Genomic DNA, 12479 nt, shown 5'->3' on the forward strand with positions numbered 1-12479 from the left:
GTGGTGGTTGACATGGTGCAGAGGAAAGCAGTGGTGGTGGACAATGCGGTGGTAACATTCGCAATAAGGAATACGAGAAACAAGAGAGAGGAGCTGGAGAAGGCCTGGAGTGAAAGTATCGGTGGTTCCCGTAGTGATCGGAGCACTTGGAGCAGTGACCCTCATTTGTTATTGTTTGCGAAAATATATGCGTACATACCGGGGTAGTTTATTTTTTTACCTTATTTTATTAATACATTCTTAAATTATGTATGCCATATTTGACTCTATAGCTGTTGCTAATATTATTATTTTACTATTCATTGTTTTGTTTGAAGAATGTCCCACGTAATGGCATTAAACACATCTATCGCATGGAGACAGGAAGTACAACTTTGTTATGGTTTAATTTATTTTTAAGCCAAACGCCTGCAGTGGTTTAAATTAATGCAAGACAGATGCACCGAATGCCACACTGGAGAACATTCAATGCAAACAATAGCATTTCCACGGAGACAAGCCTGGGGCATCCCTTCCATCAGAAAAGTTACACTGTGCACCTTTAAAACAACTTAAAGTGCAAATGACGGATTAGACTGCACATCTCACTAAAACGTAGAGAATTTTTTTAAGATTTAACAAAAAAAAGTCTTCCTATTATTCCCTAGTTTGACAATATTGGTGAAGCAGCAGGTAATTCCACACCACAAATATTTCCCACATGGACTATCCCATCAAACTAAATCATAATCAGACAAATATTTTAAGTCTACTGCACTGTGACTGTGACTGTGACGGGTTTTTATGATTTTCTCATTTGGACTTTATTTGATGTATTTATAACTATTGTACTTAAAAATGATAGTTTTACACCAAACAAGTAGGGTATTTCTGGAGAAAACGTTGACAAATCTGAAAAAAATGACAGGAAGTGACGTCACATAGGGCTACTCATTCCAGTCAAAGTTTATGCAGAGTTTACACAAAGAAACTTTTTCAACTATCAACAAACTGTCAAAAAAAAAATTAAAAAAATTCCATTTAGTTTTTGCCCAATGTTTGCTGGGTAATTTCCTACTGTGATGTCATCAATTACCAAATCATCAATTAGAAACCTAAAAAAATTGCTATTCTGAGGCAACATTTTTATAATATTTAGAAAAATGCTAAATATATATAGCATTTTAGTTCAATGAGTGGTCCAACCTGTCAGGGGCACTTTAAGCCAGGCAGGTCCAAACTAGGGCCCGGGGGCCAAATGCGGCCCCCAAACCAATTTTTGTTGGCCCTCCAGCTTCCTGCTATGTTGGCCCAAACAAAAAGTAGAACTTTTTGCTGTGAAATTGGGAAAATTCATTAATATTCTAGGTCTAATTAAAGGTGTGGAGGCTCATCGCAATTACGTCAAATGCAAAATGTCAAATGATTCACTTTGTCATTCAACAAATTCTACATTGTCAAGTTGTTTGTGGCCCTCTGCCCCGTTTAAGTTTCAAAATGCGGCCCTTGGTGAAAAAGTTTGGACACCCCTGCTTTAAGCACTAAAGGAGGACATGTTGGAGCTTTCTGCAGACTTGAACCCTATGGAGAGGCCGGTGATGCCAGTGTCCGAGACGGTGCGTGACGGGCGCGCGCTGGACATGTACTTCTTACTGACGCACCACAAATCCACAGCGATCTGCCTGAAGTGGCTCCTGAACTTGACCCCCACAAAGGCGTAGAGGATGGGGTTGAGGCAGCAGTGGAGGTACGCCAGGCTCCGAAAAAAAGCCATAATCTTGACCTCAAACTTCTCCATTGCGCAGCTTCTCTGTTTGAACAGCTTGAGCGTCTGTTGGAGGAGCGACAGGTTGTAGGGAAGATGGCAGAGGATGAAGACCACCACCACGGCGAAGACCACGCGGATCGCCTTGTGTCGCTGGCTACTCTTTGCCCTGAGTAACGTGACGAGGATGCAAGTGTAACAAAACACCATGACAAGAAAGGGGAGCAAAAACCCTATCGCCATCTGCAAGCACGCGACCAAGACTTTCACAACTGCGGCCGTTTCATTCGTGTCAAACTCCATCCCGCACAACATCAGCGTCGAATTTAAATGCTCCACTTCGAAACGCCGGGTGTAGATGAGCGTGGGAAGCGTCAGGGACAGAGAACAGAGCCAGACGGCGGCGCAGATGACGCGGCTGCGGAGGAGAGACCGCGCGCGCGAGGAGCCGAAAGAGCGTCGCGCCCTCACTATGGCAACGTAGCGATCGCCGCTGATGCACGCCAGCAGCAGCATGGCGCCGTACAGGTTGACGCTGTACGCGGAGCGAAGGACCTTGCACGCCGCGGAGCCCATCCACCAGCCGGTCTGCTCGTTGTGGATGATGAGAGGCAGCGCCGCGACGAAGACCAGGTCGACGACGGTCACGTGGAGGAGGTACACGTCCGTCATAGTCTTGGTGCGTTTGTAGAAGACGTACGTGACGAGGACGAGCGTGTTTCCGATCAGGCCGAAGGCGCAGATGATGGAGTGGAGGACGGTCTGGACCAGGAGCTCCTGCGGGTGCGGGGTCAGGTCACAGGGTCCGTCGTCCGTGTCGGGGCCGTAATCTTCTGTGTAGTTGGAGTCATAGTAGCTCTCAAAGTAGCTCTCAGTGGTCATACTTTCAAAAAACAACTGTGAACAAGAAGAGTTACATTGAAAAATAAAGTCCTGTAGTCCAGAGATGAAAGAGTCAAGACAAGACTACTTCACAGCACAAACATATTTATATTCTAAAAGGGATCACGTTGTAATTGAAATAAGAGTGACACGATTTATTGAGCAATGATGAATAAGGGGTGGGATCAAATACGTTTTTTTTACTTTCGCCCACTCCTTTACAGACATTACAGACATACTATTATTTGTTATGAAGAAATAAAGTTATTATTGTGAAGTAATAATGTTTTTTGGTTTTCTGAGGGAGAGACCGCCTGAATCAGAATGTTGTTGTCTTCATTGCTTTGACTTGATACCTATGATAAAACATGTTTGGAAAAATAAAAGTAATAATAATTAAATATGTGTCTGTTTGTATTTGTTGAGCTATGAATAGTATTGTAAATGCAAACATGATATGGCTCTGATGAGAAAAACGATTCTCTAAAATAGGAAACTGTATAAGAGAAAGCTATTTACACCATTAGATTTATCTTTTAACTGGAAAGTATTTTAACAAATTGTACATTTATTCATGTTACTTCGCAAAGTCAAAATTAATAGTCTCAATAATATTCTATAATATTAGTGGTACATTTCCGTATATTTAGGTAGCAGGAAAGACAAACAAAGATGGGTCAATTTTTTACAGTACACAACATGTGCTCTATTTACTTTCTTCTGGTTTGTGTAACCTAGTTTTGGTTCAATTTGACATTAGATGAGCGCACGCAATGCAAGGCTGAGCAGTGCGTTTCTGCTGATGTCAGTGATTATTATTATCTCAGATCTTGCAGGTTACAGTGTGTAGGAAGATCACAAAGGTGTGAAAATGGAATGGAAGAACAAACTTATCAAAGCAACATCAAAAATAACACTTGTGCTTTCTGACAAGTTTCGCCTCTCACATCTTCTACAATGATTACATTAGAACTGTATGTGCTTAAGTTTGCAATGAGGAAGGAATCATTTTGAAAGCTATCATTATCTGAAGGGGAACACACAAGAACCTGAAGCAAATAATACTCTAGTTCCATGTTTATGTAATGTGTAGAAATGTAGAATTTCCATATCACAAATATAAACGGTTTAAACCTCACAGCAAAAGTAATTGCATTCCCATTAGCAGGTTTTAGTGGTTGGCTGATAAAAGTGTTCATAATGATCTGTAGGTCTAAAGAAAAAGTAAAGTACTTTTTTAAAGTTTACTTTTGCAAATGTAGTCTGTGTTCAGTTAAATTCAACTTTTAATAATTGTTCTTTTCCTTTACTATTTCCACCTTTGCTATAAATATATATTTTTAATGAATAAATATGAATAGATCAAAGTAATTTAACATACCTTTAGTCAGCTCTGATTTGAAATAAGGCAAAGTTAAAGATGTTTCACAGGCAGAGCTTCTGAAACAGAAGGGTCTTTGATGTGCTGCCTCAGAAGAAGAAGCTCAGTATTAGTTCCTGTGAGTGTGACCTGTTCTGTGAGTGTGACCTGGTATACATGTGTACTGGTCACACTGCACAGGAAGATGAATCCTCTGTGGTCTGATCTCCATATTCAAATGTGATGTTTTACATACTCATGGTGTACTCAATGCTGTCTTTGTGTTTTTGTACCAGGAAAGGATTAAATTATAGAAAATAAAAACATGTTTTTTCCAGCCCTATGTCCTTTTAAACTTATTTGGAGAAACAATCTAAATTAAAGCTATGGTAGCCACCCGTGCAACCGCCTTCCTGCGCGACCGTGTTTTGTTGTTGTTGTTGTTGTTGTTTTATGGCGGTTGACATCCGAGTGTTGCATTACCGCCAGACTTTATTCCTCAGACTTTGTCGTAGTCCTAAAAGTTCTTCTTCCAGTGCCTTGACTTCCAGTGCTTTGTTGTCGTTGTTGTTGTTGTTGTTGTTTTATGGCGGTTGGCATCCAATTGTTGCATTACCGCCAGACTTTATTCCTCAGACTTTTTGTAGTCCTCAGACTCTGTCGTAGTCCGTAAAAGTACTCCTTCCATTGCTTTGGTTTTACAAAGCCCATGAGGTCATGATATGTCTTTGTGACTAGAATAGTTGTTGTTGTTTCAGAGACCAACCGGCTTTATTGTTGTTGTTGTTGTTGTTGTTGTTTTATGGCGGTTGACATCCGAGTGTTGCGTTACCGCCAGACTTTATTCCTTAGACTTTGTCGTAGTCCTAAAAGTTCTTCTTCCAGTGCCTTGACTTCCAGTGCTTTGTCCTCAGACTCTGTCGTAGTCCGTAAAAGTACTCCTTCCATTGCTTTGGTGTTACAAAGCCCATGAGGTCATGATATGTCTTTGTGACTAGAATAGTTGTTGTTGTTTCAGAGTCCAACCGGCTTTATTCCAGGGAGACTCTTCTTCATCTTCCTCTCCTCCTTTGACGTTCGGTGCTTCCATCGTACAGCTTTGTTCTTTAGGCCTCATTCTATAGGCTTTAATATTTCCACTGATGTCGCTGCTTGGTAGCCGTGCGCCTACGAGACTGGACGAGGACAGGAGACCACCCCCTCCCCCACCCCCATCTCGTCCAGTGCTTTGTCCTCAGACTCTGTCGTAGTCCGTAAAAGTACTCCTTCCATTGCTTTGGTGTTACAAAGCCCATGAGGTCATGATATGTCTTTGTGACTAGAATAGTTGTTGTTGTTTCAGAGACCAACTTTTAGGACACTCGGCTGTCGACCGCCATAAAACAATAACAACAGCAACAACAGTCTAAGGAATAAAGTCTGGCGGTAATGCAACACTCGGATGCCAACCGCCATAAAACAACAACAACAACAGAGTCTGAGGACTACGAAAAGTCTGAGGAATAAAGTCTGGCGGTAATGCAACAATTGGATGCCAACCGCCATAAAACAACAACAACAACAACAACAACAACTTTTAGGACTACGACAAAGTCTGGGGAATAAAGTCTGGCGGTAATGCGACACTCGGCTGTCGACCGCCATAAAACAATAACAACAGCAATAACCATCCATCCATCCATCCATCTTCTGCCGCTTTATCCGGGGCCGGGTCGCGGGGGCAGCAGTCTGAGCAGGGACTCCCAGACTTCCTTCTCCCCAGACACTTCCTCTAACTCCTCCGGGGGGATCCCGAGGCGTTCCCAGGCCAGCCGAGAGACATAGTCTCTCCAGCGTGTCCTGGGTCTTCCCCGGGGCCTCTTCCCGGTGGGACATGCCTGAAACACCTCCCGAGGGAGGCGCCCAGGAGGCATCCGAAACAGATGCCCGAGCCACCTCAGCTGGCTCCTCTCGACGTGGAGGAGCAGCGGCTCTACTCCGAGCTCCCCCCGTGTGGCCGAGCTCCTCACCTTATCTCTAAGGGAGCGCCCAGCCACACGGCGGAGGAAACTCATTTCGACCGCTTGTATCCGCGATCTTGTTCTTTCGGTCACTACCCAAAGCTCATGACCATAGGTGAGGGTAGGAACGTAGACCGACCGGTAAATAGAGAGCTTTGCCTTTCGGCTCAGCTCCCTCTTTACCACAACGGTCCGATGCAGCGACTGCATCACTGCAGCCGCTGCACCGATCCGCCTGTCGATCTCACGCTCCATCCTTCCCTCACTCGTGAACAAGACCCCGAGATACTTGAACTCCTCCACTTGGGGCAAGGACACCCCACCCACCTGGAGAGGGCAAGCCACCTTTTTCCGGTCGAGAACCATGGCCTCGGATTTGGAGGTGCTGATTCTCATCCCAGCCGCTTCACACTCGGCTGCAAACCGTCCCAGTGCATGTTGCAGGTCCGGGATTGATGGAGCCATCAGGACAACATCGTCTGCAAACAGCAGAGATGAGATCCTGTGGTCCCCAAACCGGACACCCTCCGACCCCTGACTGCGCCTAGAAATTCTGTCCATAAAAATTATGAACAGAACCGGTGACAAAGGGCAGCCCTGGCGGAGTCCAACATGCACTGGGAACAGGTCTGACTTACTGCCGGCAATGCGAACACAGCTCCTGCTCCGGTCATACAGGGACCGGACAGCCCTGAGCAAAGGGCCCCGGACCCCGTACTCCCGGAGCACCCCCCAAAGGACACCCCGAGGGACACGGTCGAAAGCTTTCTCCAGATCCACAAAACACATATGGACTGGTTGGGCAAACTCCCATGAACCCTCGAGCATCCGATGGAGGGTATAGAGCTGGTCCAGTGTTCCACGACTGGGACGAAAACCACTCTACTCCTCCTGAATCCGAGGTTCGACTATCGGTCGGATTCTCCTCTCCAGTACCTTGGAATAGACCTTACCCGGGAGGCTGAGGAGTGTGATCCCTCTGTAGTTGGAACACACCCTCCGGTCCCCCTTCTTGAACAGAGGGACCACCACCCCGGTCTGCCAGTCCAGAGGCACGGTCCCCGAACGCCACGCGATGTTGCAGAGACGTGTCAACCAAGACAGTCCTACAACATCCAGATACTTTAGATACTCAGGGCGGATCTCATCCACCCCCGGAGCCCTGCCACCGAGGAGTTTGCGAACAACCTCAGTGACTTCAGCTTGGGTGATGGATGAGCCAGCCACCGAGTCCCCGGTCTCCACTTCCTCTTCGGAAGACGTGACTGAGGGATTAAGGAGATCCTCAAATTATTCCTTCCACCGTCCGACGACATCCCCAGTTGAGGTCAGCAGGCCTCCACCCGCACCGTAAACGGTGTTGGTGAGACACTGCTTCCCCCTCCTGAGGCGCCGGACGGTTTGCCAGAATTTCTTTGGTGCCGACCGATAGTCCTCCTCCATGGCCTCCCCGAACTCCTCCCAGGCCCGGGTTTTTGCCTCTGCGACAGCACGAGCCGCGGCTCGCTTGGCCTGCCGATACCCGTCGATGACCTCCGGAGACCTACAAGCCAGAGTGGCCTGATAAGCCTCCTTCTTCAGTCTGACGGCATCCCTTACTTCCGGTGTCCACCACCGGGTTCGGGGGTTGCCGCCACGACAGGCACCGGAGACCTTGCGACCACAGCTCCGAGCAGCCGCATCAACAATGGAGGCGGAGAACATGGTCCACTCGGACTCAATGTCCCCAACCTCCCCCGGGACATGGGAGACGCTCTCCCGGAGGTGCGAGTTGAATACCCTACTGACAGAGGGCTCCACTAGACGTTCCCAACAGACCCTCACAATGCGCTTGGGTCTGGCAAGTCTGTCCGGCTTCCTCCTCCGCCAGCGGATCCAACTCACCACCAGGTGGTGATCGGTTGACAACTCTGCCCCTCTCTTCACCCGAGTGTCCAAGACACGCGGCCGGAGGTCTGATGACACGACAACAAAGTCGATCATTGACCTCCGGCCTAGGGTGTCCTGGTGCCATGTGCACTGATGGACACCCTTGTGCTTGAACATGGTGTTCGTTATGGACAATCCGTGGCTAGCACAGAAGTCCAATAACTGAACACCGCTCGGGTTCAGATCTGGGAAGCCGTTCTTCCCGATCACCCCTCTCCAGGTGTCACTGTCATTGCCCACGTGGGCGTTGAAGTCCCCCAGTAGAACAACGGAGTCCCCGGTCGGTGCACTGTCCAGTACCCCTCCCAAGGACTCCAAGAAGGCCGGGTACTCTGCACTGCTGTTCGGCCCGTAGGCCGCCACAACAGTGAGAGACCTGTCCCCCACCCGAAGGCGGAGGGACGCGACCCTCTCGTTCACCGGGGTAAACTCCAACACGTGGCGGCTGAGCTGAGGGGCTATCAGCAAGCCCACACCAGCCCGCCGCCTCTCCCCGCGGGCAACACCAGAGAAGTGGAGCGTCCAGCCCCTCTCGAGGAGATGGGTTCCAGAGCCCAAACTGTGCGTGGAGGTGAGGCCGACTATATCTAGTCGGTATCGCTCAACCTCCCGCACAAGCTCAGGCTCTTTCCCCCCCAGCGAGGTGACATTCCATGTCCCCAGAGTTAGTCTCTGTGTCTGGAGATCTGGTCGCCGAGGCCCCTGCCGTCGACTGCCGCCCAGATCTCTCTGCACCGGCCCCTTATGGATCCTCCTGCGGGTGGTGGGCCCACGGGAGGGCGGCCCCATGTCGCTCTTTCGGGCTGTGCCCGGCCGGGCCCCGTGGGGTAAGACCCGGCCACCAGGCGCTCGCCATGGAGCACCCATCCCAGGCCTGGCTCCAGGATGGGGCCCCGGTGACGCCGATCCGGGCGACGTAAACGGCCTTGTTCGTGTCGTCGTCATAAGAGGCTTCTGAACCGATCTTTGTCTGACCCGTCACCTAGGACCTGTTTGCCTTGGGAGACCCTACCAGGGGCATGAAGCCCCCGACAACATAGCTCCCGGGATCATTCGGGCACTCAAACCCCTCCACCACGTTAAGGTGTCGGTTCAAGGAGAGGAACAGCAATAACAGTCTAAGGAATAAAGTCTGGCGGTAATGCAACACTCGGATGCCAACCGCCATAAAACAACAACAACAACAACAACAACAACAACAACCGGCTTTATTCCAGGGAGACTCTTCTTCATCTTCCTCTCCTTCTTTGACGTTCGGCGCTTCCACCGTACAGCTTTATTCTTCAGGCTTCATTCTATAGGCTTTAATATTTCCACTGATGTCGCCGCTTGGTAGCCGTGCGTCTACGAGACTGGGCGAGGACAGGAGACCACCCCCACCCCCATCTCGTCACTCTGATCACTCTGACTCCCCAAAAGCAGACCCCCATCACTCCGACTCCCATTTAGCGCCTTTAGCCTGTTTTCTATATCTGCCCAATCAAGCTCCTTTGTTCCAAGGAATCTCCCTGCAGCTTTAGCAATGATCCTGATCCTTTCAGTTCTACTTTGAGTCTGAGCAGCACAGTTTACAACATCCACCATAAAGAGTACAAAATCCTCTCTATCCACAACCAGGGTATTCTCATTAATTCTGGAACCTGCACACTTGGGACCTCCACTCTTGAAACCTTCACACTTCTTGGGAGCCACGCTGGCCTTTCTCATTTCGCCCTGGCTGGGAGCAGCGCTGGCTCCTCTCTCTATATTTACTCTAAACTCATTACTTGAAACTTTCTTGACTGCATCTGCATAGGATATGCCTTGAGAGACCTTTATTTTATGCACCTCAGCAGCTCTTTTGCTAAACCTGCATCCTCCGTAGGCAGAGCTATGTTCTTCCCCACAGTTACAGCACTTCAGTTTTGCTCCCACATGGCGATTGCCCCGACACTGCATTCTCTTAGACTTTATTCTTTATTCTATAGACTTTATTCTTTAGACTTTATTCTTAAGACTTTACACTGTACCCCCTCCTCCCTGGCTGTACCTCCCTCACCTAGCAACAGAGACCTGCCGTTAATGCTGATGCTAACGCTAATGCTAAGACCACGGCACGAGAGGAAATGTTCCATCAAAATAAAAGAGGAAAAGGAAGTGAAGTTAATTGCGCCCCTGCTGGCCAATTGTGAAAATACACAATATCTGCAATGCACTTTTTTTCATGGCGTCTCGAGGAGAATATAAGATAAGATAAGATATTCCTTTATTGTCCACACATGGGGAAATTTCATTGTTGCAACGCAGGTAGATACAGAGGAAAAGGACAGATAACTTATAGGAAGTTTAAAAATGAATAGAAGAACTCTTATAAACAAAACTCTTATAAACAAAAACTCCTATAGACAGAACCTCTCATTTCTTAATAAGGAATGCAGGGGGGAAATAAAGATAAAATAAAATAAAAACAGCTAGCGTAAGACAAAATAATACTAATAATAATGGTAAAATAAACACTCTATTTACATCAGTTATATGCACATGAATGTGACGGTATTGCACATGGTTAAGTCAGTATTGCAACTAAGTGTTCAGGGCTAGCAGTGTTTGTTATAAAGTCTGACAGCAGCAGGAAGGAAAGACCTGTGAAACCTCTCCTCACACAGCGAGGGTGGATCAGTCTCTCACTGAAGCTGCTCTCCAGAGCGGACAGAGTGTCCTGCAGGGGGTGAGACTCATGGTCAAGCATAGATGTGAATTTAGCCAGGACCCTCCTGTCCCCCACCTCCTGCACCGAGTCCAGAGCACAGCCCAGGACGGAGCTGGACTTCTTGATTGCTTTGTCCAGCTTCTTCCTCTCCCTCTCTGTGATGCTGCTGCATGGACCCGCTGCAAACTGTCCATGGCTGAGCTCACGGTGGAGCGGAGGTGGTCCAGGAGGCGTCATGGGGGCATAGACGCGATCGGTTCGGCCCGAACCATAGACGCGATCGGTTCGGCCCGAACCATAGACGCGATCGGTTTGTCTATGCCCCCATGTGTGACTTTCATCAATGTTCAGGGGGTCAAAAATGCCAGAGTTGTGGCAAAATTATCATGAATAATAATAATAGTAAAAAATTAAAGCCGCGGTAGCGGCAATGATGGCTCTCGCCTCCCGCGCGACTGCCTTTCTGCACGACCACCTTCCCGCGCGACCGCCTTCCTGCGCGTCCATGTTTTCTGCTGCATACCAAACGACGCTCAGTAATTCACCGTTATATTGCAAGATTGTGCTGAACGCAGACCTGAGCAGGGAGAAAGAGAGAGAGCCTCGGTGACCCGCAACTTTTCATTGATGTTCAGGGGTCAAAAATTTCCGAGTTCTTGCAGAAAGAATAAAGTCTTAAGAATAAAGTCTTAAGAATAAAGTCTAAAGAATAAAGTCGAAATATAAAGAATAAAGCCTAAAGAATAAAGTCGAAAGAATAAAGAATAAAGCCTAAAGAATAAAGTCGAAAGAATAATAATTCTAATGCTAATGCTAATGCTAATGCTAAGACCGCAGCACGAGAGGAAATGTTGCACTGTTGCAACGGGCGTTCGCGCAAGCTCTATTTCATTCAAGTTCGGGCCGAGCCTTTTAATCGATGTTCAGGGGGTCAAAAATGCCCGAGTGGTGGCAAAATGACCATGAATAATAATAATAAGAAGAAGAAACCGGGCAAGAACAAAGACTCGTCGCATTCCATTCCATGGAATGGCTCCAGCCAATAATAATAAGAAACCAGGCAAGAACAAAGACTGATTATGACAAAGTCTGAGGAATAAAGTCTGGCGGTAATGCAACACTTGGATGCCAACCGCCATAAAACAACAACAACAACAACAAGACTGATTATAATCATGCAATGACACTGTTCATTTTTGCACTAATTTGACCGACTGTAAATTGTGTATGTATTCAGACCATCTATTTGATTTAATTTGTACATTCAAAATTTTATGCATGCCATTTTTCATATATTTTGCTACTATCATTCGTCATTGTTGTACAATGCACCTTAATGCCAAAGCAAGTTCCTAGTTTGAGAATTCTGATTCTGATGACATTTAACATTTAACATTCTTTAAGGTTATTTTTTATTTTTGATTGTCTGGAATCCAGAATATACACTTTTGTATTTAAAAAATATATATACATTTCTGCACATTTCAAAATGCCCAGCAGATAGAGCTGTTTAGATCATTTGACTTTGCACTAGAGCGCTGTGGTCCCCCTGTCTCCAACCTTGGCTACTAAAGGCTATTTTTGTATTTAATATGTAGACATCCCGGGTTCGAGTTTTACTCCCAGGAAAAAAAGAACTTGTTATTTGGATTTCTTGGATCACTCACAAACATGCATTGTTACCAGCTACACTGCACTTGCGCACGCACGTGCACGTAGCACTGGTAACACTGTCTAAGTATTCTTAAGTCTTAAGCATCCGCACACGCGCACACGCGCGCGCACACACTTCTACCTGTGGACACCTGAGGCGCGCGCTCGACGTGGGCAAGTCTAAACTGCGGCGCGAACCCGCTCTGCAGGTTCAGCCCCGTG

At 47.3% G+C, this 12479-nt stretch overlaps 1 protein-coding gene across 1 annotated transcript; it reads right to left on the bottom strand.

Annotated features, from left to right (window-relative positions):
- Positions 1 to 1513: 1513 nt before the first annotated feature.
- ccr6b (chemokine (C-C motif) receptor 6b) lies at positions 1514 to 2626 on the bottom strand. Its single transcript, XM_072458287.1, has one exon. It carries the CDS (start codon positions 2624 to 2626, stop codon positions 1514 to 1516), a length of 1113 nt encoding a protein of 370 aa, XP_072314388.1.
- Positions 2627 to 12479: the final 9853 nt, after the last annotated feature.

Source organism: Eucyclogobius newberryi, unplaced genomic scaffold (assembly GCF_026437365.1).
Source record: "Eucyclogobius newberryi isolate DKJ021-1_F unplaced genomic scaffold, fEucNew1.0.hap1 SCAF_21, whole genome shotgun sequence".
Classification (NCBI taxonomy): domain Eukaryota; kingdom Metazoa; phylum Chordata; class Actinopteri; order Gobiiformes; family Gobiidae; genus Eucyclogobius; species Eucyclogobius newberryi.